The sequence below is a fragment of the Coregonus lavaretus genome, assembly GCF_964263955.1.
Source record: "Coregonus lavaretus genome assembly, chromosome: 36".
Classification (NCBI taxonomy): domain Eukaryota; kingdom Metazoa; phylum Chordata; class Actinopteri; order Salmoniformes; family Salmonidae; genus Coregonus; species Coregonus lavaretus.
The window spans coordinates 7,606,268-7,633,695 of record NC_140023.1 but is presented as its reverse complement, the minus strand read 5'-3'; the positions used below and the strand labels follow the sequence as shown (position 1 = coordinate 7,633,695).

The following is a 27,428-nucleotide window of genomic DNA, read 5'->3' as shown; positions in this document are numbered from 1 at the left end:
TAGCAACCAGAACATGTAGGAGCGATTTCTGCAGATTTTTTTAATTTAAATTACGGACAGTCGGGAACACTCCAACACTCAAACGCAGTATTTGAGATTATTGACTCCGCCAGATCAGAGGCAGTAGGGATGGCAATGAGTTATATTGATAGGTGCATGAATTGGACCATATTGCTGTCCTACCTGAGCATTCGAAATGTAACTAGTACTTTTGGGTGTCAGGGAAAATGTATGGGAGTAAAAAGTACATATTTTCTTTAGGACTGTAGTGAAGTAAAAGTTGTCCAAAATATAAATAGTTTAGTACAGATACCCCAGAAAACAACTTAAATAGTATTTTTACTTATTTTCTTTACACCACTGACTGTATGTATGACGCTCTCTCTCTCCCTTTCTCTCTCTCTTTCTGTAACTCTCTCACACTCTTTCTCTTCGTCTATTCATCTTAATCATTCTCAGGAGCTGCTCCCTCTGGTTCTGTCGTTTGAGTTGCCGGCCATCGTGCAGCCTGACCCAGGCTCCCCAACAGTGCAGCACATCACCCAGACATACAACCTCAACGTCTCCTTCAAGCCCCCCACACGTCTCTACGGGACCACCGGAGTGGTCCGCGGCTCCCAGAACAACTCTAGTGCCGTCAAGGTGAGGCCCAGCTACACCCCTCACATCTACCCACCAATACACCACAGTACTTACAGAACAGAAGGGGTTGGGGCCTAGTGGTTAGAGAAGTGGACTGCTGTGACCAGAGGGTTGCTTGGTCAGCTCCCTAGTGGGAATTACAGTACTGTTGCCTTTAAAACCAAGCACTGTTCTCTAACCCATGAGCAAGTAAATCTCCCTCCTGATTAAATGTCTAATATAAGTCGTCTGGAGCCTTGCTCACCACTCAACCCAACATCCCCGGACCCACCACCCACCTCCCACTGACCCACCCGCACTCTGACCCTCAATACAACCCAACCTAGGGGAGTTGAGTTAGTGGACGGGTGGAGGGGGTCATTTTGACTTGGGATGCTGGCCAGATTGGGGGTTGTGGGGGAGTATGTATGCTATGTAGTGGGAGACCTTGCTCTGTAAAAGGGGTCTGCCAAAACCACTGTGGATTACTGTGCTGGCCTCAGGCTGGAGTTCCATTGGAAGTCCTTCCTATTAATCTAGTGATTGTTTGCAGAGGCAGAGGAGGCAGAGAATCAGACCATTCTGTTGGCTGCCAGGTGACATTGAAAAACAGTGGTTTACTTTGGTGGAAACTATGGTTGAAATGTTGTTGGTTCACTAGCGCAGAGTGGACACTCTTGGTTTTTCTAATTGGTTTTTCTTCCTGCTCTTTTGCCATAACTGTGTTTTCCCTTGCCCCAGTGGGTAACTTTAGTTGAGAGTGCTGTCCACACACAGTCACTCACTCACCTTTGCTAGCTCCTTTGAGCAGAGCGCCTCGACATTTGTCCGCACACTGTAAGAAAAGACTAATCGAAATATTACTCGATTCTGCAGATTGACTGATTGTATTGATATATTCATTGATTGATTTTCTTCTCATCCCAGAGAGGCACTGCCATGCTGCTGGAGCACCTGGCGGGCAGCCTGGCAGGTGCCATCTCGGTCAGTACCCACCTGGACATCGCCCCCCAGCACCACCTCTTCATGATGGGCCGCAACGGCAGCAACATCAAGCACATCACCCAGAGGACAGGAGCCCAGATCCACTTCCCCGACCCCAACAGCCCCCAGAAGAAATCTACCGTCTACATCCAGGGCGTCATCGAGTCTGTCTGCCTGGCACGCCAGTACCTCATGGTATGTGTTCATGCATGGTTTGTATAGATTAAGTAATTGCCTTGTTTCTGTTAGAGCATGACCTCGCATATGGATTTCTGTTTATTTTATTGTTTTATTGTGTTCTGACCCTGACCAAGACACTTTCAGCTATGTGGTTTGCAAATATGTAAAATGTTGGTCATTTAATTAAACATTTGCTGAGCAAGATGTCAAAGACATTACATTTAAAGAGTTTGGCATCCTGCTTAATGTAACGTTAACCATAATATAAGGCAGCTATGCTAGCCAGTGTTGGCGTCCTTTGTCTGTGGCAGTTTTGCCCAAAGACTCTTGAAAAATGCGGAAGTCGTTTTGTAAACATAACTTTTTCTGTCTGGACGTGGGACACACAAGAAGAGGCCCCTCTGGTCTGCCTTGGGAGAACCGAGTCATTTGACAAGGAGATGAGCCTCCCCCACAGAGAGCCATGTTTAGACCATCTCGCAGACTGTAAATTACGGCTCCGGCTCCGGCCCCGGCCTGTCACCACCAGCTTGGCCCAACTGGTTTAATTACACACAATGGGAAGGCCTCTCTATCGCTCAGCTGAATATAACGTAGGAATGAGATTGTGGTGGAATCATGCAAAACAGGCATTTTTGGTCAATTGTTTTGGAATTTCCCAAGTAGTGGTTTTTCAACTGAGCCTTCTCTCTTAATTGAAATGTCTGGTCAGGAAAAACTCTGTCCCTGTTGTTTTCGATGAGTGTTAGTTCTGTAACAAGAGTCTGTTTGCTAGGACGTGATGATGATGTGTGTGTGTTCCACAGGGCTGTCTACCCCTGGTGCTGATGTTTGACATTAAAGAGGACATTGAGGTGGAGCCCCAGTGTATCACAGCTCTGATGGAGCAGCTAGATGTCTTCATCAGCATCAAGCCCAAACCAAAGCAACCCAGCAAGGTACGACACTAAAACATGAACATCTAGTATGTTACACAGTGGCCTTAACACAAATCCAGTAAGCTACTTTACCATGCTACAGCTAAGACCCAAGGTTTTTCTCCTGGCCCTAACTATAGTGTTGGAAAAAATTTATACAGTTACATAGAGCAATATTATTTTGGGACAACATTATATTGATATTTGACTCAAAGTATCGTTATTTTATATTTATTTTTCTACTGTAGGTAACGTTAGCTAGCACTAGTCGGCTGTACCTGAACCAAAACTCCGGTATTTTTCATCCTATAGCTTGTTCTCCATCTTCTTTTTAAATAGTGAGCCAATATGTTTACAGCACCTTTTTTTTACACTGACTGATCAAAACTCGTTTTCTCATGTTCTCTCTTGTCTCTCTGCAGCAGACATATGGTGAGCAATATGTTTGGAACATCAAATCGCAATAAAATCGCAGTATCGAATCGCAATACATATAGAAGCTTGAGAATTGCAATACATATCCTATCGGCACCTAAGTACATAATATCGTATCGTGAGGTCCCTGGCAATTCCCAGCCCTACCTAACTACAAAGCACCTCGCGTCATAAGCCAAACAATATATTAGGCACATCAAACCTGCTGGGCCCCAGCCTAACCACCTTAGCCAGGTGCCCTTTCCTCAGTGTGCCCAGCATGATGCCCAAACCCAGACAGGCCAGTGGGGAACAGTGGTGTGGTGCCAGTGTAAACGCAGCCCTACCCAGACCTCTCTTCTTTAATGAGGTGACACCACTAATCCAAACGGCCTTCCAAACACTGCTCTGCTTCTGGCTATTTGGCTACTCCATAAAGAAGGGTGTGGAGACAGAAAAATCGTGACTGGACTCGATTTGGCAGGGCCCACTTTGGCAAGTGTAGGACCACAGAAATGATTTGTGTGCATGTTCATTTTTTATTCCTCGCTATTTTATAAGCACTCTTTATGGTAATGCTGGAACTGGAGAAAGTTGAATATCCTTTCCGAACTCCCTTAAGCTTTCTAATGCGTGAATTGAAGTGAACCCACTTTATCAAAATTATGTTTTGACATTTTACTAATCCCCTTTGATTCCACTGTTCATTCCATTAAAGAAAAATTGATTACATTGCTGAAGTGCATTTCATTCTGACAACAACCTGCCATGTTGTTTTCTCTCTTTTCCTCTGTCTCTCCATCTCTCTCTTTCTCCCACTCTCTCTTCCCCAGTCTGTGATAGTAAAGAGTGTGGAGCGGAATGCAGTGAACATGTACGAGGCCCGGAAGTTTCTGCTGGGTCTGGAGAGCAACGGGGTGTCATCATCAGCCCTGTCCCCCTCTACCAATGTCCCCTCCCCCACCCTCATCTGTCCCGTCGGCCTGGACATCCTGGCCTCAGCTGGCCTGGGGCTGAGCAGTCTGGGTAATGGAGTTCTCTTTACATCTGCCTCTTACACCATTATGAGAATTCTGTAAGAAAATCGATGGTGCCTTTCTACAAATGTACAAGGTCAACCCAAGACCCTTTTCCACACACGTTTATAGATCAGTGATTGAAAAAGAAGCTTGAGTGTCATATGTAATCCAATTGTATTTTTATCTTGTTAAAGGAAACAATAAAAATGAAAGAAATATATAAAAGAGACAAACCCCTTTACAACAGAATGAATTATGAATCATGAGATAAACTGTTGTGTGTAGGAGGTTTATGTCTGGAAACTGACCACATTGACAGTGAGAATGAATGTCCTGCTCAAGGCATCTCTTCCTGGGGCGTACAGTATGAACCCAAAGGCCCATGGGTAAGATATGGGCCTCCACAGCTCGGCCTGTAGTTAATTGCTACATCCCTCTCCATCAGATTACAGCTCAGCCTGCCAGAGAAATCCAAGCCTTATTTCTGGAGTCAAATGAGCCGTTTGTCAAACCCACAAACCTGTTTCAGTCTGCTTTGATATGTTTGGGTTGAAAGTAGCATAGTTTAGCATGTAGTTATTGACTGTGTTGAGTTATATTTGTCAAAGGCCCAGTTCTCTCAAATGTCTCTCTCTTATTTCAATCCTGACCACTGATATGAAAGGATTTGATGAGTGGTGGTGGTAGTATGCAATAATATCTATTACTGGTGTGGGAAGAAATGATTTGTAGAGTGATACTGTATTGAGACAGTCTTATACTGTGTTTTTCTCTCCTCCAGGCCTCCTAGGGGCATCAGCGCCCCATTCCCTCAGTAGCTCCCCAGCTCCAAACTCTGTCCTCAACAGTCTGAACTCTTCCATGAGCCCTATGCAGAACCCCAGCCCCAGCACCCCGTCTCCCTCCCCCTCACTGTGGCCCAGCTCTCTCACAAGCACCCAAGGTGAGTACAGTTGGCTGGTGCACAATCTCTCACGGTCTCACACCTTCAGGTCTCTCACCTTGTTCACAAATAGCTAGAAGGGATTGATATGATGAAAGTGTTATGATAACGCTGTAGGATTTCCTCCCTCGTGTGTCCAGGCTTCTCGTCTCAGTTGATGATGCACCCTGTAGCCCAGGCCACTCTGAGCAGTATTCTGCTCTCTGGGGTCAAGGGGTACACCCAGAACACCCCCTCCCCACCCCCCGGCCTCGCCCCCATCGACAAACAGACCAATGGGGTCCCTGACTGCTCCAAAGGCCCCTGTACCCTGAATGGACATGTCAAGGTGACTGATTTTTATAGACCCATATTCACTAACTGTTACATTGAATGTATACCTTGCCTATAGTGAGTATTCTGTATAGGGCTACATGTGTGTGTGTGTGTGTGTGTGTGTGTGTGTGTGTGTGTGTGTGTGTGTGTGTGTGTGTGTGTGTGTGTGTGTGTGTGTGTGTGTGTGTGCAGCACCCTGGCTCAGTCTATGGTAGGATGACCAGTGCATCTCTGGCAGACACGGTTCTGAACCCCAACCAGTGTGACTCAGTCCAGGAGGCCAGCGTACACAACTCGTCAGAACCCCGCTCCAGCAAGTCCAACCAAGATGAAGGTACCACGTACACACCGCACCTACAGAAAACAAGGAAATGTGTAGCTCTTGTAGCTATGCTTTAAAGAGGTTTATAAAATCAAAAGAAAGCCTTGGTATTTGCCCTTATTACCTGCTAAGTGAATTTATACCACAATATATTTGTATTTTTCTTATACGTAGATCAATATGCGGTCCAGTCCATATTCTCAAACCACTTTTCTCAGGTTGCAGCAGGGTGACATTGATGGCTGGTATTCCAGTGGTTGAGGTCCCTAATTTCCTGCATCTCTAATGTGTGGTTTGAGTGTAGCCTGGCTCTCACGCTCCTCACATTCCCGTGTTGTTGGAGCTGGAGCTCAGTGGGATCCGCCTCAGCCCCAGCCTGGCTGGTCACAGTAGTAACTTTTTCCTCTCCCTGACCTCCTCCTGTGTTCCAACTGGCTCTGTTCCCCGTAACCATCAAGCCCAGGGAGAACCAACCAAACATAAAAGACTATCGAGGCCTACACTCACACACACACACCGATCCTGTTCTGCAGGCCGGGTTACTGCCTGGAACTGTGGGAGTAGAAGAAGAAAGCTCCTTCATTAGACTGCTTCTGTTTTGAATGAACACAGGTGCCAACTGTGAGTTTTAGCAGCTACATTTAGTCACGTTCAAGCCATCGTGCAGAGTGACTTACAGAGAACGTACTGTTATGTCATTTATACATGACAGACGATGGAAAGCTGAGCAACAAGGCACTTGAAAGAAAAGGTTGCTATGGAAGTACAAAAACTTGGTTGTCAAGCACAGGTATTGCATAATAATGTAAAGAGTATAATAGTACATACAGTCAGATATATAGCCTATTGACTAACTTCATTAAATCACGAAGGAAGGAATATAATATCCCACATGTTACTGTTTCTTCACAAATGCTCTTTTACTTTCTTTCCGCCAGGCTCTGACACCTTTGTGGAAGTGGGCATGCCCAGAAGCCCATCTCACTCAGCCAATGGCAACGAGCTAAAACAGATGCTGGCTTCCTGTAAGACGTCAGGGAAACGGCAGGCGGTGGAGCTCCTCCAGGGGACCAAGAACTCCCATCTCCAGTATGTCTGTCCAGAGCTACAGTAAGACTACCTACATCACATATTTTAAGGACTTCAGAGATGTCCTCACTCTTTCATTCCTGTGCCTAAAGGGTATAACAATACGATTCCAACTTGTTCTAGTTCACTGGGTATGACTCCCATACATTCATAGAATAGAAAAGAAAAGCACTTTGTGACAACTGCTGATATAAAAAGGGCTTTATAAAATATATTTGATTGGTTGGTAGAAAATAATACTAAATAAACAGTGCTGTATGTCTTGTCTGTGCTTTAGGCGTCTCTGTTGTGATGGGGTTTGTACCTTGCTGTCTTTCTAATATGATCGTAGCTCTCTGTTGTCTCCCCCCCACAGCTCAGACTGCCTCCTGTCAGACCCAGAGTCGAGTGCTTCAGACGGCCCTGTGACAGATAAGAGGGCGCCGGGCAGTGAGCGGGCAGCAGAGAGGGCAGCACAGCAGAATGAGAGGGACAGGATCCGCTTGGCACCACATTCCTCCTTTGCCAACATGCAGGTACAACTAGAGGTATTCCAACTCCACTTTTCTCTCTCACATACACGCGCTCACACATCAGTAGATGGCTCATGTGAATTTGATAGGTAGAAAAACTGACACTGACCTTCCTCTCCGTTTCAGGCACTTGAATATGAACAGAAAAAGCTGTTAGCAACCAAAGGTAAGTGTCAATCTTTCGGGCAATTCCTGCCTAATCTCAAGGGATACTGTGTTATCTTTTCAGACCTTTCTCACTAATTGGTAACAGAGGTTTTATCTGTGTCTGTGTCCAGCCATGTTGAAGAAGCCTGTTGTGACTGAGGTACGGACCCCCACTAACACATGGAGTGGGCTGGGTTTCTCCAAGTCCATGCCAGCAGAGACCATCAAGGAGCTGCGCAGGGCCAACCACGTTTCTTACAAACCCACAATGAGTACCACCTACGAGGTAAACTCCGACTATGAGGTAAACACCAATGGACCACTCTACTATTGAAGAGAATGTGTTTTTACTAACATATCTGATATAAAAGCTTATGCAAAGACTGTAATAGTGATCTAGTGAGATATACATGGCGGAGACTCAATCAAGCTAGTCGTCTTGACTTCTTTCTTTTATCATTCTCGTTGGCAAAAAAGTGTTGATAGGGGACAGAATGCGGTCGGACCATCATATAATTGGCATATACATTACGCTTACTGAATTTCCACGTGGGCGAGGATATTGGACATTTAATCAAAGCCTATTGGATGATAACTTGTTTTTAACAAGGACAGAGGAATTTATAACTGATTTTTTCCGACATAACATAGGTACACCAAATCCCCTTATTGTATGGGACACCTTTAAATGTGCCTTTAGAGGCCATGCAATTCAGTACTCATCTCGAAAACAAAAGCAATTTAGGTCAAAAGAGTCCATACTAACAAAGGAAATAGAAGGTCTAACAGAACAGATAGATAGCAATAAAAACTGTAACATAGAGGCTCAGAATAAATTAGAGGAAAAACAAAAAGAAATGGAGAAACTTATTCAAGAAAGATCAAGTGTAATATATTATAGAAATAAAGCAAACTGGATGGAATATGGGACACCAAATTCTTTTTAAATCTTCAACATAGGAATGCTACCAAAAATAATTTACTGAAACTGGTTACAAATGACGGAGTCACCCATGATTAACCAAATTATATTTTGAAGGAGGAAACAAAGTACTTTAAGCATATGTTTTCGTTTCAGTCGCCTCCATCTTCTCTAACTGAAGCTAATTGTAGAGATTTTTTTTCTATTGATAATGTAAAAATTAACAGCCATACAGAAAGACTCATGTGAAGGTGAAATTACAGAGGAGGAACTTCTGGATGCAATTAAAGACTTTAAGTCCGGGAAAAGTCCAGGGTTGGATGGCATACCAGTCGAGGTATACCAAACCTTTTTTGATATACTCAGACAACCGTTATTAGCATGTTTTAACCACTCCTATGTAAACGGTAGATTATCAGACACTCAAGAAGAAGGTCTGATTTCATTATTACTGAAACAGGATACAAGTGGAAAATATAAAGATCCAGGCATTTAAAAAATTGGAGGCCCCTTACACTTCAGTGTTGTGATGCAAAAATTCTAGCAAAATGTATAGCGCATAGAATTAAAAAGACATTTTTACATGGAAGATACAGTGAGGGGAAAAAAGTATTTGATCCCCTGCTGATTTTGTATGTTTGCCCACTGACAAAGAAATGATCAGTCTATAATTTTTATGGTATCCAGAAAAACGCATGTCAAAAATGTTATAAATTGATTTGCATTTTAGTGAGGGAAAATAAGTATTTGACCCCCTCTCAATCAGAAAGATTTCTGGCTCCCAGGTTTATACAGGTAACGAGCTGAGATTAGGAGCACACTCTTAAAGGGGGTGCTCCTAATCTCAGCTTGTTACCTGTATAAAAGACACCTGTCCACAGAAGCAATCAATCAATCAGATTCCAAACTCTCCACCATGGCCAAGACCAAAGAGCTCTCCAAGGATGTCAGGGACAAGATTGTAGACCTACACAAGGCTGGAATGGGCTACAAGACCATCACCAAGCAGCTTGGTGAGAAGGTAACAACACTTGGTGCGATTATTCGCAAATGGAAGAAACACAAAAGAACTGTCAATCTCCCTCGGCCTGGGGCTCCATGCAAGATCTGGGACCATAGTCAATGATCAATGATCTCAAGGCAGCTGGGACCATAGTCACCAAGAAAACAATTGGTAACACACTACGCCGTGAAGGACTGAAATCCTACAGCGCCTGCAAGGTCCCCCTGCTCAAGAAAGCACATATACAGGCCCGTCTGAAGTTTGCCAATGAACATCTGAATGATTCAGAGGAGAACTGGGTGAAAGTGTTGTGGTCAGATGAAACCAAAATCGAGCTCTTTGGCATCAACTCAACTCACCGTGTTTGGAGAAGGGGGAATGCTGCCTATGACCCCAAGAACACCATCCCCACTGTCAAACAAGGAGGTGGAAACATTATACTTTGGGGGTGTTTTTCTGCTAAGGGGACAGGACAACTTCACCGCATCAAAGGGACGATGGACGGGACCATGTACCGTCAAATCTTGGGTGAGAACCTCCTTCCCTCAGCCAGGGCATTGAAAATGGGTTGTGGATGGGTATTCCAGCATGACAATGACCCAAAACACACGGCCAAGGCAACAAAGGAGTGGCTCAAGAAGAAGCACATTAAGGTCCTGGAGTGGCCTAGCCAGTCTCCAGACCTTAATCCCAATGAAAATCTGTGGAGGGAGCTGAAGGTTCGAGTTGCCAAATGTCAGCCTCGAAACCTTAATGACTTGGAGAAGATCTGCAAAGAGGAGTGGGACAAAATCCCTCCTGAGATGTGTGCAAACCTGGTGGCCAACTACAAGAAACGTCTGACCTCTGTGATTGCCAACAAGGGTTTTGCCACCAAGTACTAAGTCATGTTTTGCAGAGGGGTCAAATACTTATTTCCCTCATTAAAATGCAAATCAATTTATAACATTTTTGACATGCGTTTTTCTGGATTTTGTTGTTGTTATTCTGTCACTCACTGTTCAAATAAACCTACCATTAAAATTATAGACTGATCATGTATTTGTCAGTGGGCAAACGTACAAAATCAGCAGGGGATCAAATACTTTTTTCCCTCACTGTACATTGGAGATAATATAAGGCAAGTACTGGAAACAATAGAACACTATTACCAATAAAATGGTCTGTTGGTGATGTGGATAGACTCGGAATACATATCCCAAATGAAATAAATGATCTCACTCCAATACATTTTATTAGAAAGCTAGCAAAAATAGATAAGATCTTGTTACCATGGAAAGGTAAATACCTGCCTGTTTGTGGGAAAATCACCCGGATTAACTCTTTAGTATTATCCCAGTTTACCTATATGCTTATGGTCTTGCCTACGCCTAGTGAACAGTTTTTTTAATTATATGAGAAAAAATATTCCATTTTATTTGGAACGGCAAGCCAGACAAAATTAAACGGGCCTATTTATATAATGAATATGAATTCAGAGGATCAGAAATTATTAAATATTAAAGCATTAGACCTATCACTAAAAGCTTCAGTCATACAAAAGTTATACTTAAATCCGAACTGGTTCTCTAGCAAATTAGTAAGATCGTATCACCCAATGTTCAAGAATGGCCTTTTTCCCTTTATTTAGATTACAACCTCTCACTTTCAGTTATTTGAAAAGGAAATCATCTCCCAATATCACTATTTCTAAAACAAGCCATAGAAAGTTGGTTGCAATTTCAATTTAATCCTCCAGAAACAACAGAACAAATAATGCAACAAATATTGTGGTTAAACTCAAATATACTAATTGATAATACAACTTTTTTTTTTGACATAATGTTTAAAAAAGGTATACTCTTCGTAAATGATCTCATCGGTAGGACTGGTGGAGTCATGTCGCACATGCAGCTAACAAAAACATATGGAAATGTCTGCTCTACCCAAAATTACAACCAAATAATTGCAGCATTACCGCAAAAATGGAAGAGGAAAGTGGAAGGGGGGAAAAAGTAAGGAACTTGTCTGTCGGCCTTGCATTAAAGAACATAATTGGTTAAAGAAAACTGTGATAAATAAAAAAGTATACCAGTTTCATTTAAGGACCAAAAGATTGACAGCCGTCCCATATACAGTGGGGAAAAAAAGTATTTAGTCAGCCACCAATTGTGCAAGTTCTCCCACTTAAAAAGATGAGAGAGGCCTGTAATTTTCATCATAGGTACACGTCAACTATGACAGACAAAATGAGGGAAAAAAATCCAGAAAATCACATTGTAGGATTTTTTATGAATTTATTTGCAAATTATGGTGGAAAATAAGTATTTGGTCACCTACAAACAAACAAGATTTCTGGCTCTCACAGACCTGTAACTTCTTCTTTAAGAGGCTCCTCTGTCCTCCACTCGTTACCTGTATTAATGGCACCTGTTTGAACTTGTTATCAGTATAAAAGACACCTGTCCACAACCTCAAACAGTCACACTCCAAACTCCACTATGGCCAAGACCAAAGAGCTGTCAAAGGACACCAGAAACAAAATTGTAGACCTGCACCAGGCTGGGAAGACTGAATCTGCAATAGGTAAGCAGCTTGGTTTGAAGAAATCAACTGTGGGAGCAATTATTAGAAAATGGAAGACATACAAGACCACTGATAATCTCCCTCGATCTGGGGCTCCACGCAAGATCTCACCCCGTGGGGTCAAAATGATCACAAGAACGGTGAGCAAAAATCCCAGAACCACACGGGGGGACCTAGTGAATGACCTGCAGAGAGCTGGGACCAAAGTAACAAAGCCTACCATCAGTAACACACTACGCCGCCAGGGACTCAAATCCTGCAGTGCCAGATGTGTCCCCCTGCTTAAGCCAGTACATGTCCAGGCCCGTCTGAAGTTTGCTAAAGTGCATTTGGATGATCCAGAAGAGGATTGGGAGAATGTCATATGGTCAGATGAAACCAAAATAGAACTTTTTGGTAAAAACTCAACTCGTCGTGTTTGGAGGACAAAGAATGCTGAGTTGCATCCAAAGAACACCTTACCTACTGTGAAGCATGGGGGTGGAAACATCATGCTTTGGGGCTGTTTTTCTGCAAAGGGACCAGGACGACTGATCCGTGTAAAGGAAAGAATGAATGGGGCCATGTATCGTGAGATTTTGAGTGAAAACCTCCTTCCATCAGCAAGGGCATTGAAGATGAAACGTGGCTGGGTCTTTCAGCATGACAATGATCCCAAACACACCGCCCGGGCAACGAAGGAGTGGCTTCGTAAGAAGCATTTCAAGGTCCTGGAGTGGCCTAGCCAGTCTCCAGATCTCAACCCCATAGAAAATCTTTGGAGGGAGTTGAAAGTCCGTGTTGCCCAGCAACAGCCCCAAAACATCACTGCTCTAGAGGAGATCTGCATGGAGGAATGGGCCAAAATACCAGCAACAGTGTGTGAAAACCTTGTGAAGACTTACAGAAAACGTTTGACCTGTGTCATTGCCAACAAATGGTATATAACAAAGTATTGAGAAACTTTTGTTATTGACCAAATACTTATTTTCCACCATAATTTGCAAATAAATTCATTAAAAATCCTACAATGTAGTTTTCTGGATTTTTTTTCCTCATTTTGTCTGTCATAGTTGACATGTACCTATGATGAAAATTACAGGCGTCTCTCATCTTTTTAAGTGGGAGAACTTGCACAATTGGTGGCTGACTAAATACTTTTTTCCCCCACTGTGTGTATATATATATATATATATATATATATATATATATAAAATATATATATATTTGTGAGGGGGAAAAAAACATATGGGGGATTGGAAGTGATGCAGACAATTACATTGATGGAAGTTACAATCTATCTGCAATATTAAAGCTGATCTACCCCCTAAAAAATTTAAATAAAATAAAAAATAAAGACTGTAATATGAATTTTAAATCTGTAAAGCAAAAGAGTTAACTGAATTGATACTCTTATTCACAGAACTAAACCATTAGTGAGAGCTTATAACTGCAGCCCATGTATCTATCAGTAGGATCTGATATCCCCCTTCTCTCCCCCAGGGCTCCCCCCTGTCCCTGTCCCGCTCTGGCAGCAGAGAGGGCGTGGGCAACGGCAGTGACTCTGACAACTGGAGGGACAGGAACGGGGTTGGGAACGGTCTTCCCAGCCACGCCGAATTCCCAGCGTCTGTTAGCAGTCCCAAGAGGAAGCAGAACAAATCCGGTGAGCTACCCAGCAGATACTCATCTCAACTTTTTTTAATGAAATCAAAGGAGAAGAAAGACAAAGGGAAGAAGATCAACACGCTCAGTCAACTCTCTCAAAGGTTTTGATGAAAAACTTATGATGAGAAAGAAAGAAAATCTAACCTTGAACAGCAGATGCTGTGTGAAGATTGCCTCATTAATTAAAATGTGTGGGAGTAGATGTGTTTTATAAGTGTTCCTTCCTCCTACACACCTGCACTCAGCAAAGTTCAAGAGACCAGATGCGTCTGTTCATTTCCACCTCATGTTCTTACCCTTGTATCAAATTATTTGTTATCATCAAAGTCAATCACTACCGGTAATGCTGTAAAGAAGCACACATCTATTCTACAGTATCTTGGCTTGTATTGCAAACATTAAAGACAATCAAACGGCATTCTCTTGCTTTAATAGATACAAATGACTAACTCACCACAATGTTTCAGCAGCAAGATGCGTAAAGGTTTATTTTATGTTGCATCAATCTTTTTTTACAATGATAACTGTCTATGAAAATCGTCTTTAATATTGACTGTCTGACTTGTCATTGACTTGTCTTGTCTTCCTGTGACTGCTTTTGACTGACAGCTGCGGATCACTATTTGAGCAGCAGTAACTACATGGACTGTATCTCCTCAGTCACCGGGAGCAACGGCTGCAGTCTCCAGCCCTCTCTCAAAGGGTCGGACCTGCCGGAGCTGTTCAGCAAGCTGGGCCTGGGGAAATACACTGACGTGTTCCAACAACAGGAGGTACTGGCCTATAGCCGCCGTAGCAAAACAATTAGAATAAATAAATAAATAAAATAATGCCTTTCGTGAACTAACACTCGCACTTAACCTTTTTTTTTTTTTTACCAGCTGTGACTTTGCTGATAGCTACTTTATTGAGGAAACATGTACTTACTATGCCTGTGACATGTGGTTGTCCCACCTCGCTATCTTAAGATGAATGTACTAACTGTAAGTCGCTGTGGATAAGAGCATCTGCTAAATGACTAAAATGTAAATGTGACATGGGTTAACCACATTAACATAGGAGCAGGAGCCTTCATCTATCTCTGCTTGGCTGACTACAGTATATTAGAGATATGCTACCATAAGCATTGGCTAGGATTTATGGATGGATGGGTCAGTCCTTAGGCTTAGCTTTTTATGCTGGTATTTAAACTTTTTAGCTGCCCATTGCAGCTAGGCTAAGCTTTTTATCAACATATTATGCAGTGGTCCTCATGGTCCAATGACTAGACTTTGTGAGGGAAGTATTTGATCCCCTGCTGATTTTGTACGTTTGCCCACTGACAAAGAAATTATCAGTCTATAATTTTAATGGTAGGTTTATTTGAACAGTGAGAGACAGAATAACAACAACAAAATCCAGAAAAACGTTATAAATTGATTTGCATTTTAATGAGGGAAATAAGTATTTGACCCCTCTGCAAAACATGACTTAGTACTTGGTGGCAAAACCCTTGTTGGCAATCACAGAGGTCAGATGTTTCTTGTAGTTGGCCACCAGGTTTGCACACATCTCAGGAGGGATTTTGTCCCACTCCTCTTTGCAGATCTTCTCCAAGTCATTAAGGTTTCGAGGCTGACATTTGGCAACTCAAACCTTCAGCTCCCTCCACAGATTTTCTATGGGATTAAGGTCTGGAGACTGGCTAGGCCACTCCAGGACCTTAATGTGCTTCTTCTTGAGCCACTCCTTTGTTGCCTTGGCCGTGTGTTTTGGGTCATTGTCATGCTGGAATACCCATCCACGACCCATTTTCAATGCCCTGGCTGAGGGAAGGAGGTTCTCACCCAAGATTTGACGGTACATGGCCCCGTCCATCGTCCCTTTGATGCGGTGAAGTTGTCCTGTCCCCTTAGCAGAAAAACACCCCCAAAGCATAATGTTTCCATCTCCATGTTTGACAGTGGGGATGGTGTTCTTGGGGTCATAGGCAGCATTCCTCCTCCTCCAAACACGGCGAGTTGAGTTGATGCCAAAGAGCTCGATTTTGGTCTCATCTGACCACAACACTTTCACCCAGTTCTCCTCTGAATCATTCAGATGTTCATTGGCAAACTTCAGACGGGCATGTATATGTGCTTTCTTGAGCAGGGGGACCTTGCGGGGGCTGCAGGATTTCAGTCCTTCACGGCGTAGTGTGTTACCAATTGTTTTCTTGGTGACTATGGTCCCAGCTGCCTTGAGATCATTGACAAGATCCTCCCGTGTAGTTCTGGGCTGATTCCTCACCGTTCTCATGATCATTGCAACTCCACGAGGTGAGATCTTGCATGGAGCCCCAGGCCGAGGGAGATTGACAGTTCTTTTGTGTTTCTTCCATTTGCGAATAATCGCACCAACTGTTGTCACCTTCTCACCAAGCTGCTTGGCGGTGGTCTTGTAGCCCATTCCAGCCTTGTGTAGGTCTACAATCTTGTCCCTGACATCCTTGGAGAGCTCTTTGGTCTTGGCCATGGTGGAGAGTTTGGAATCTGATTGATTGATTGCTTCTGTGGACAGGTGTCTTTTATACAGGTAACAAACTGAGATTAGGAGCACTCCCTCTAAGAGTGTGCTCCTAATCTCAGCTCGTTACCTGTATAAAAGACACCTGGGAGCCAGAAATCTTTCTGATTGAGAGGGGGTCAAATACTTATTTCCTTAATTAAAATGCAAATAAATTTATAACATTTTTGAAAACATGCGTTTTTCTGGATTTTTTTGTTGTTATTCTGTCTCTCACTGTTCAAATAAACCTACCATTAAAATTATAGGCTGATCATTTCTTTGTCAGTGGGCAAACGTACAAAATCAGCAGGGGATCAAATACTTTTTTCCCTCACTGTTTATCCAACTAATACCTTTATTGATATTAGAGCACACACGGCAAATATTTGATAAGGGATGGGCATTAGGTATTTTATGTTGCAATGGGGGATTTTATTGTAAAAATATACTACATTATAGTGTATAGCAGGGATCATCAACTAGATTTCTTCTTGAGTGGATGATTTGCTGGTGTTTTTAGTATATATTTTTTGCTCAGTAAACTTGGGTGGGCCAAATAAAATCCAAAATGTTTATAGTGCCGCCAGTTGGGGAACCCTGGTGTATAGTGTGAAGTGGCATAATAAAGATATTGACTGTGAACATGCACTCTTTTCAGATCGATCTCCAGACCTTCCTCACTCTGACAGACCAGGACCTGAAAGAGCTGGGCATCACCACATTTGGAGCACGCAGGAAAATGCTGCTCGCCATCTCAGGTGTGAATGACTATGGTAATGAACAAACGTGTGTGTGAGCTTCTGTGTGTGTGTGTGAACCCAGTTCCAATGATGTGTGAGGCTGATCCTGCTGGGCTGTATGTGGTGATAATAGCTCCTTTCAGAAGTCTGTCAGAAGTGTCGAGGGGGGTGTTGGGCCGTGCCAGAACCTCTCCTGATGGCGGTGGTGTGAAATTGACTTCTATTTTCATTAGGCCTCTATTGTCTGGCCCTGCCACATGCCTCAGTGGCAGCCAGTCTGACAGCTAGCGAGCTGATGGGCCGTGGTACAACTATGGCCAGGTCCCATAGCTGAACATTCATTGCGATCAGTCTCTACTGCCATCCATTGGTTTCAGTAGTCAATGGTGCAAGTCGTGTCTCTCTTTTTGTCTGACAGAGAGGAGCTCAGATCCTCTCATACTGTTCCAAGGCAATGAATGCCCCACATGTTTGTTGTGACATGAACTAATCCTTGATTATAAATGCATAACTACAGGAGTAATAACTTTCTTCCAGCAGGAGTGAACAGGATTCAGTCAGGTGGCATTTTGATTGAATATACAGTGGGGGAAAAAAGTATTTAGTCAGCCACCAATTGTGCAAGTTCTCCCACTTAAAAAGATGAGAGAGGCCTGTAATTTTCATCATAGGTACACGTCAACTATGACAGACAAAATTAGAAAAAGAAATCCAGAAAATCACATTGTAGGATTTTTAATGAATTTATTTGCAAATTATGGGGGAAAATAAGTATTTGGTCAATAACAAAAGTTTCTCAATACTTTGTTATATACCCTTTGTTGGCAATGACACAGGTCAAACGTTGTAAGTCTTCACAAGGTTTTCACACACTGTTGCTGGTATTTTGGCCCATTCCTCCATGCAGATCTCCTCTTAGAGCAGTGATGTTTTGGGGCTGTCGCTGGGCAACACAGACTTTCAACTCCCTCCAAAGATTTTCTATGGGGTTGAGATCTGGAGACTGGCTAGGCCACTCCAGGGCCTTGAAATGCTTCTTACGAAGCCACTCCTTCGTTGCCCGGGCGGTGTGTTTGGGATCATTGTCATGCTGAAAGACCCAGCCACGTTTCATCTTCAATGCCCTTGCTGATGGAAGGAGGTTTTCACTCAAAATCTCACGATACATGGCCCCATTCATTCTTTCCTTTACACGGATCAGTCGTCCTGGTCCCTTTGCAGAAAAACAGCCCCAAAGCATGATGTTTCCACCCCCATGCTTCACAGTAGGTATGGTGTTCTTTGGATGCAACTCAGCATTCTTTGTCCTCCAAACACGACGAGTTGAGCTTTTACCAAAAAGTTATATTTTGGTTTCATCTGACCATATGACATTCTCCCAATCCTCTTCTGGATCATCCAAATGCACTCTAGCAAACTTCAGACGGGCCTGGACATGTACTGGCTTAAGCAGGGGGACACGTCTGGCACTGCAGGATTTGAGTCCCTGGCGGCGTAGTGTGCTACTGATGGTAGGCTTTGTTACTTTGTCCCAGCTCTCTGTAGGTCATTCACTAGGTCCCCCCGTGTGGTTCTGGGATTTTTGCTCACCGTTCTTGTGATCATTTTGACCCCACGGGGTGAGATCTTGTGTGGAGCCCCAGATCGAGGGAGATTATCAGTGGTCTTGTATGTCTTCCATTTCCTAATAATTGCTCCCACAGTTGCTTTCTTCAAACCAAGCTGCTTACCTATTGCAGATTCAGTCTTCCCAGCCTGGTGCAGGTCTACAATTTTGTTTCTGGTGTCCTTTGACAGCTCTTTGGTCTTGGCCATAGTGGAGTTTGGAGTGTGACTGTTTGAGGTTGTGGACAGGTGTCTTTTATACTGATAACAAGTTCAAACAGATGCCATTAATACAGGTAACGAGTGGAGGACAGAGGAGCCTCTTAAAAAATAAGTTACAGGTCTGTGAGAGCCAGAAATCTTGCTTGTTTGTAGGTGACCAAATACTTATTTTCCACCATAATTTGCAAATAAATTCATTAAAAATCCTACAATGTGATTTTCTGGATTTTTTTTTCTCAATTTGTCTGTCATATTTGATGTGTACCTATGATGAAAATTACAGGCCTCTCTCATCTTTTTAAGTGGGAGAACTTGCACAATTGGTGGCTGACTAAATACTTTTTTTCCCATTCCTATAGTTTCTGGGAAGTTACACTTAGAACATGTTTTGTCCTTTATCGCATGTATTTTCATTTCATGGTTTTGTGGTATTTTATTAGAGAGAAGGGATCATATCTATGTCAAAGTTTGCTGCTCATTTTTAGAGTGTGTCTTACTGATGCAGTAGGGGGTCACATTAGGGTTGGGCGGTATCCAGATTTTCATATCATCATACCGTCCTTCTCTCACCCCAGGATTTACGGTATTACCGGTTTAGTACACAAGGGGGCGCCAAAATAACGAGAGAAAAAAGCCCATTAGGCGTCTACTACCAGAATGCTAACAGCATTAGCACAAGTAATAGCGGATTTCCATGGAGGCTGCCAGCTAAATATACTAACGAGCACAAACAAAATTAAAATAATTGCAAAGACAGGCAATCCAGCTCATAAAGTATATATATATAAAGGTAGGATGTGAACGAGAGACATTGTGCAAATGAACAAAGTTTTGACGCATGCTTTTCTGAAGGAAGAACCGTACTGGCTCTCCAGCAACATGTCTATACGCTGTGTCTGTGTGGAGTTTGACATCACTAGGGCATATTGTGTTAGCTTTCTGCCTGCTGTCTGCTCCTCCCCCCTCTTCTCCAAGCAGAGCAGGCAGAAAGCTAACACAATATTAACTTTAAGCAAAACATTAGGAAATGTAGCTGGCTACATTCTTTCTATGATAGGCCTAAACATTAGAAATATGATGGCCATGCATAGTTTTTGCAAAAAATACTTTGCTTTTTCATTGTAAGCTAATTTACTTGTGTGGCTGCCAGCCAAATAGCGTTGCACTTCTGTTGTCTACTGATGAAAATGAAGCTATTTTCTGCCGAATGTGTTAGATTAATGTATTTTCTGTGAAGGAAAACTATAGTTGCACATCCCTGATCACTCTATTGAAGAAAAAAAACAACTTGACTTTTAATATCAAACGCGACCCCTGTCAATACACAGCTGGACTCACCTGCTCCCACTTTCTCCTGTTCTGCTATTTATAAACAAACGTGACTGGCTCAGCTGTTCTGGGGAACTATTTAAGCTTCATAATGTAAAAAAATGTCACAGGAGAAATATCTGCTATCTGCTTTATTTCCTAACGCATTGCACAAGTTGACTGCAGGTATTTACTTAAAAAATAGCTACAATATATACAAATGTATTGAAAAACGTCAAATAAATAATATAAAAGGCATTGACTGTATGGAAAAAACATCCCGTGGCTATTTCCAAATACCCCGGTATACGGTATATACAGTATACCGCCCAAGCCTAGGTCACATTGAAGTTGGGAGAGGGAGGTAGTCTGTCTTATTGATGCAGTAGGGGTCACATTGAGGTTGGGAGATGGAGGTAGTCTGTCTTATTGATGCAGTAGGGGGTCACATTGAGGTTGGGAGAGGGAGGTAGTCTGTCTTATTGATGCAGTAGGGGGTCACATTGAGGTTGGGAGAGGGAGGTAGTCTGTCTTATTGATGCAGTAGGGGGTCACATTGAGGTTGGGAGAGGGAGGTAGTCTGTCTTATTGATGCAGTAGGGGGTCACATTGAGGTTGGGAGAGGGAGGTAGTCTGTGTTCTGTTGTGAGAAGGGCTTAAGGCGAGAGATGGTTCCACTGCTGCACTCCGTTGCCAAGTTCAGATCAACTCTAATCTCGGCTGAAGAACTCAGCGAGCTCCAAAACAGGAACACACTCCCTTTCCCCCTTTTCCTTCTCTCCTCACTTAAAGATGCTCAACCAGTTTATTGACATATTTTGAAATAATTGTGTCCAAGTAGTTGGGTGATCTGCACATTTTCCTGTCATTGTTGATTTAGTCTTGACTGCATCGAAACACCAATAATCTGTACTTTCCCTCCAATTTCGTTTACAGTTTGAATTGACTTGTCGGACTCTTGATGGAAAAACATAGTATGTTATTGAACATATCTGTAAGAATTGTAATTATACGGTATTGTGTTCTTTTGTCTTTTCCAGAACTGAACAAGAACCGAAGGAAGCTGTTTGAGCCTCCTATCAGGTCCTCCTTCCTGGAAGGGGGCGCCAGCGGGCGTCTGTCTCGTCAGTTCCACGCTGACATGGCCAGCGTCAGCGGCCGGTGGTAGAGCTCCACTCCGCCAGGACCTAACACGACAGAGACCCAGCCTTCAGTGCTTCTCTCTGGGCTTCTGTAGCCCAGTCTCCAGCCTCTCTGGGTCTCAGTGGTCCACCCTCCATCTTATGCTTAACAATGACAGTTAAACTCTTTTTTTGGGGGCGGGCCATAACAAAAAGCCATAGTTTAACCAGAAGTGCCAAAAAAGAGATGAGCCATCTCAATGGTATAGAAAGTCCAGTGTTCACTCCACATAGTGCTAAAATGTTTCTGTGGAGTATCTACACATGAAGGGTATTTGACTAGTTATGAAGGACATGTACTGTCTAATAATTGTCCATTTTTGTTGAAGGGAACAGGCTGAATGATTAGTACAAAATAATTACATTGATACCGTCTGCATTCGTAGTATGCTGTTGTATCAATGACATGCACTTTAACAATACTAGAATTTTGTCTGTGAAAGCCTGATTCCTCATATTGGAATACCTATGCATTTTGTATTAACTCAAAGCACAGATGTATTTGTACCAAGCCAAATGTAAGCACTTAGTGAGATGGGGTAATTAAGTCAATTAAATTCAAAGGTCAAAGTGCCCAAGTGACATCATCAACTAAACACAGAACCTAGAGAAATGACCTTTGACCCCTCAGTGTTTTGATTGATTGACATTCCACAAAGGTCAGTGTTGTATCCACCAGCAGCTGCTGCAGTTGGGCTGCAGTCTGTCTCTGTCATATGTATTTAGAAAAATATGATTTGGTATTTGCATTATGATTTTTAATCATCATTTTTTGGGGGGAGGTTTTAATGATAATCAGTGTACATGTGTTTTTTTTAATGTTTTAATTATTTTATACATTAATTAATGAGTTTCTATGGTTTCTAATTTGTTTATTATTTGTCTCTTTGATAATAACGAGAGAGCGAGAGGGGAGCGAGAGAGAGAGAGATATTCTGTTTGTTGGCGTCCTATGGTTTTCTTAGTCCTTGTCATTATGTCTCCTGTTAACCTTTCTGTGGTCTCTACTCTGTGTTGAATCCCACTGCGTTCCTCTATCTATTCAGGAGACCAGTCACTATTCCCAGACTGTGTGCTTTTATCTTTCCATTCACTGACTGCCTTTAGAGCTGCGGACAGAGAAAGAACCTACTACAATGTAGAATGCCTCCACACTACTACAGTATAGAATGCCTTTACTTCTCTCTCTAAGTTGCTCAGCAGGGAATCATTTCTATTAGAATATTGCTATTTTTCTGAACAGGACTGACACTACTGCTCACCTAGGACGTACACCACACCATCGGTGGAAACTCAACTTTGTATCATATGACAGCCCCTAGCCTAGACAAGTTTCTCGACATTTACCAAGATTGTGTCCTCATGGAAGACTCAAAAGTCTTCATAACATTTATTCTAGCTTAAATGAACTTAGTGGAATTATACAATTGTCAGTATCGGTTGTGAAATCAGATATCCGGGAATCTTGTAAAGCTATATTTGATTTAGTAACAGGATTATGTGTGCAGTGGTGCTGCTTATCATCAAAGGATGGGTTCACTCTGAGCGCTGTGATATGTTCATGTTCATATAATGGCACAGTATACTCATACCCTTTTTTACATTTTGGCTGACTCTGGAATGTGTATTTTCTGTAACTGCTTTAGATTGAATCCCCAGATTAAGCCTGGAAGTTGAGTCTTTGTGCATTCTATCATATATAGAGTGTTAGTGTGAAGTACGCATCATCTTCATATGCAGAACGTTTGTTGGGAGATGGTACAGTATTTGACTGACAATGCAGTGAACTGTATGTAGAGCCCAAGCTGTGCATCTATAGAGGCCACTCAATCTTGAAACTAAATGATAGTAGGTTCAGAATGTTGAAGTAGATGGAGAGAACATTTCAAAGCAACTTGCATGTCAAAATTGTTCTTAAATGCTGTTTGTTTCCACACAACAGCAACATCACTCTTAGCATCAACCGTTCTGTTATCACGCACAGAGAGAAGTCACTTGTTTTTATTTTTGCATGCTTTCTCTCTCGACGCTCTGTTGTATCGTGTGTTTACGCTATACCACTTTCCTAACTGATTTGAGCCATTCTCAATGTCATTGTATCCATATAACATATCCTGACATAGTTGTCGTTTCTGACCAGTAGTGGTTCATTTTCTTAGAAATGTTTTAAAGAGACAGGATATAAAAAGGGATTTGTAATTCCACAAAGAAATATGGGGTATGTTCAACCCTTTTATAATGGTACTAATTGAAGCTGTTCAGCATTGATTATGTCAGTGCAGTAATGTCGACCCATGTACCTACCGTGCAGACAAGACAGTGTTTGATTTCACTTCTGTAAAGCCTGTGGTCATTTGTCTGTTTGGAGGGCAATAGAGATTGTTGTCTGTCAAGTGAATGTTAAAGTGAGAATTATTGATGCCTTTAATCTGGTTTAATGAAGGTAATCATTTGCAATCAGTTTACCACCAACCTCCTTTCCCTACACCCTTTACAGAATCGTTATGCAATTCATTTTTGTGTTTAGTCCTTGTTATTCCTAAAGGGATACATTTGAAGAGGTCTATTTTGAACTGAGTTAGATCAAATGGTACAACATTTATAATGAATGTAAACCACTAAGGAATTGATGTATGTATTGCTTTGCGTTTCTATCCTGTGTAGTCATGCTTGTTTTTAGCAGTATATCTCCAGTTTCCTGTGAGACAAAGGTACAGTTCCAAAAATATTCCACCGAAGAATTTAAGGAGTGAGATTGCCTTTTGCCATAGCTCCTTTCCTTGGCTTTTGTTGATAAGATTGTTGAGCAGGACATTGTTTTAGCTCTGTTGTTATGTCTGTAAATATAGTACAGATACAAATTGTGTTTTGGAGGAGTTATCAAATGTTATTACAAAGATAATAAATGTATGCAGTAAGATGTTTCCTTCTGTTGTCCTTTGTTCATAGCACATACAGTGAGGGAAAAAAGTATTTGATCCCCTGCTGATTTTGTACGTTTGTCCACTGACAAAGAAATGATCAGTCTATAATTTGACTGTGTCCATAAAATGTAGATAGTAGGTATAAGCTGGAAGTAGAGGCCTAAGCATTGTTGTTCACTAGTTTACTCCAAGTAGGGAAAGGGTGGCGGGGTTGGAAAGTAATAAAGGGGAATATATATATATTTTTAAAGGATATGTATGTGTATGTATGTACAGTGAGGGGAAAAAAGTATTTGATCCCCTGCTGATTTTGTACGTTTGCCCACTTACAAAGAAATGACCAGTCTATAATTTTAATGGTAGAAAAACGTTAAATTGATTTGCATTTTAATTAGGGAAATAAGTATTTGACCCCCTCTCAATCAAAGATTTCTGGCTCCCAGGTGTCTTCTATACAGGTAACAAGCTGAGATTAGGAGCACACTCTTAAAGGGAGTGCTCCTAATCTCAGCTTGTTACCTGTATAAAAGACACCTGTCCACAGAAGCAATCACCAAGAAAACAATTGGTAACACACTACGCCGTGAAGGACTGAAATCCTGCAGCGCCCGCAAGGTCCCCCTGCTCAAGAAAGCACATATACAGGCCCGTCTGAAGTTTGCCAATGAACATCTGAATGATTCAGAGGACAACTGGGTGAAAGTGTTGTGGTCAGATGAGACCAAAATCGAGCTCTTTGGCATCAACTCAACTCAACGTGTTTGGAGGAGGAGGAATGCTGCCTATGACCCCAAGGACACCATCCCCACCGTCAAACATGGAGGTGGAAACATTATGCTTTGGGGGTGTTTTTCTGCTAAGGGGACAGGACAACTTCACCGCATCAAAGGGACGATGGACGGCGCCATGTACTGTCAAATCTTCCTCAGCCAGGCCATTGAAAATGGGTCGTGGATGGGTATTCCATGACAATGACCCAAAACACACGACCAAGGCAACAAAGAAGTGGCTCAAGAAGACGCACATTAAGGTCCTGGAGTGGCCTAGCCAGTCTCCAGACCTTAAAGCCATAGAACATTTGTGGAGGGAGCTGAAGGTTCAAGTTGCCAAACGTCATGCTCGAAACCTTAATGACTTGGAGAAGATCTGCAAAGAGGAGTGGGACAAAATCCCTCCTGAGATGTGTGCAAACCTGGTGGCCAACTACAAGAAACGTCTGACCTCTGTGATTGCCAACAAGGGTTTTGCCACCAAGTAATAAGTCATGTTTTGCAGAGGGGTCAAATACTTATTTCCCTAATTAAAATGCAAATCAATTTATAACATTTTTGACATGCGTTTTTCTGGATTTTTTTGTTGTTATTCTGTCTCTCACTGTTCAAATAAACCTACCATTAAAATTATAGACTGATCATGTCTTTGTCAGTGGGCAAACGTACAAAATCAGCAGGGGATCAAATACTTTTTTCCCTCACTGTACATTTGACTATTATAGTGAAGAATGATATTCAATCTGTGAAGAGTGAAATTGATAGAATGCTATGGTAACCATAGTTGAGGAAAGCATGTGTGAGACCCACACTCTCTCATAATCTGGAATATAATCCAACTCTTGGTATGTCCGATTGGTGCCAGAGCTGACATGTCCACTAATCCCCAGAGGCAGGATCTATCTAATCCCAGAGAATGAATCCACTCCATAGACAGAGCACTATGAAACACTGACCCATACCAACCATCCTGCCTGCCTGTATCGCCACCGTACTAAATAAGGAATGTATTGTTGTCTTTCCGATGTAACGTCCCGCCCCCTTCTCTCTCTTTCCCTCAGATTCACTGTAGAGAGGAGGGAGGGAGAGAGGCAGCAGCTGTGTAATAAAGTGGCTGAGGGTAGCTACGTGTTCTACTCCCAATGAATGCATCACCCTTCCACTCAGGTCACAGCTACATTCTCATAGCTGTTTTGTGTTTTGGCTGTATACCTACCCTTTACCACTTTGACAATCTATTGTATCTTTATTTCTGTCTTGCTCCAACTGATGTGTGATGAGCTCTCTGGAGCAAAATGGCTGCCATGGCATTACCCAGGTGGGTGCTACACATTAGAGGTGGATGTGGGGAGTCTGCTTCATGCAATGTAAAGCCCTTTGGGCACCTGGTGGAAAAAAACACTATGTAATACCAATCCGTTATTGACTGAATATTTAGGATGTGTTTATCTCCTTCAGGGGGCACTACAGTAACAACAAACTCCTCCACTAGGCCTACCGGTATATTGAGCTAAATTTCAGAAAAACATTTATTTGAATCATTCAGCTTTACTTAGTGGCTATTATTAGAACATGCTCCTTGAATTTATTAGGCTTTTACAGAAAATTGCTTCTAAGGGGAAATAGTGGCTCAACCTTTTACTGGTGTGAGCGTTTCAAATTCATGGATGTAGGCCTATTTATGGTATATCTCATTTAGCTTACAGGTTGATTTAATTATTTTTATTTCATTTTCATATGAGGCTGTAAAACAGTCTGAGGCACATTCATGTCCCTCCTCTTTCCCATAGCAGATTTATGCGCTCTGATGTAGAAATCTTTCATCCAATGCAAATGGAACTTCTCCATTCACAGCAGAAACAGCTGGCCTCATTTAACTGTTTTCTGAACAAGCGTAGCGTGTAGACTGTAATTCCCCTCATTATCTCATAAAGCATCGTTATCTGAATAGGATCCCTGCTGGGGAGAGAAAGCTGAACAACATATCACTGCCTTTTATGTAAATATATACGTAAAGTTAATGTCCAATGGTTGTTCTGTGAGGAAGAAATATCTCCTGGAATTGTTACTCTGTTTTAAATAACTTATTTCAATAACATTAGAGAACTGTTTTCTCTGTCCTGTAAATAGTGCTGCCATTTTACATCAAGGAAAATAAATAAATAAATAAATATGCCATTTAGCAGACGCTTTTATCCAAAGCGACTTACAGTCATGCGTGCATACATTTTTTTACATATGGGTGGTCCCGGGGATCGAACCCACTACCCTGGCGTTACAAGCGCCGTGCTCTACCAGCTGAGCTACAGAGGACCACGAAATGGTGTGATGGCATCTAAAAATAAAAGGAAAAAAGATGCCATCCAATAATACTTTCTCCCTCGCAAATGTCACTGATGATGGTTAGACAGAGAAGGCTTTCCAGATAGTGTCGTCACCTCACGTCTTGTCACCTTAGTAGCTTCACTGTCAGAATTTCTGACTAGTGTAGAAATGCTCTGAATGTTCTATGCAACATCTATGATGATACATTGATTGAAAATTGAAACGGT

At 42.3% G+C, this 27,428-nt stretch overlaps 1 protein-coding gene across 1 annotated transcript in view; it reads left to right on the top strand.

Annotated features, from left to right (window-relative positions):
* The window catches only part of LOC311110746 (protein bicaudal C homolog 1-A-like), an 85,246-nt gene extending 61,150 nt beyond the window's left edge, over positions 1–24,096 (top strand). Inside the window, exons 7-21 of the mRNA XM_084153304.1 lie at positions 460–642; positions 1,549–1,800; positions 2,592–2,723; positions 3,950–4,142; positions 4,917–5,078; positions 5,219–5,406; positions 5,586–5,727; positions 6,654–6,825; positions 7,160–7,319; positions 7,443–7,482; positions 7,595–7,767; positions 13,436–13,598; positions 14,210–14,373; positions 16,785–16,884; positions 21,042–24,096. Coding sequence (XP_084009430.1) covers positions 460–642; positions 1,549–1,800; positions 2,592–2,723; positions 3,950–4,142; positions 4,917–5,078; positions 5,219–5,406; positions 5,586–5,727; positions 6,654–6,825; positions 7,160–7,319; positions 7,443–7,482; positions 7,595–7,767; positions 13,436–13,598; positions 14,210–14,373; positions 16,785–16,884; positions 21,042–21,169 — 2,352 coding nt within the window. The 3' untranslated portion in view covers positions 21,170–24,096. The remainder of the gene's footprint in view (positions 1–459; positions 643–1,548; positions 1,801–2,591; positions 2,724–3,949; positions 4,143–4,916; positions 5,079–5,218; positions 5,407–5,585; positions 5,728–6,653; positions 6,826–7,159; positions 7,320–7,442; positions 7,483–7,594; positions 7,768–13,435; positions 13,599–14,209; positions 14,374–16,784; positions 16,885–21,041) is intronic.
* Positions 24,097–27,428: the final 3,332 nt, after the last annotated feature.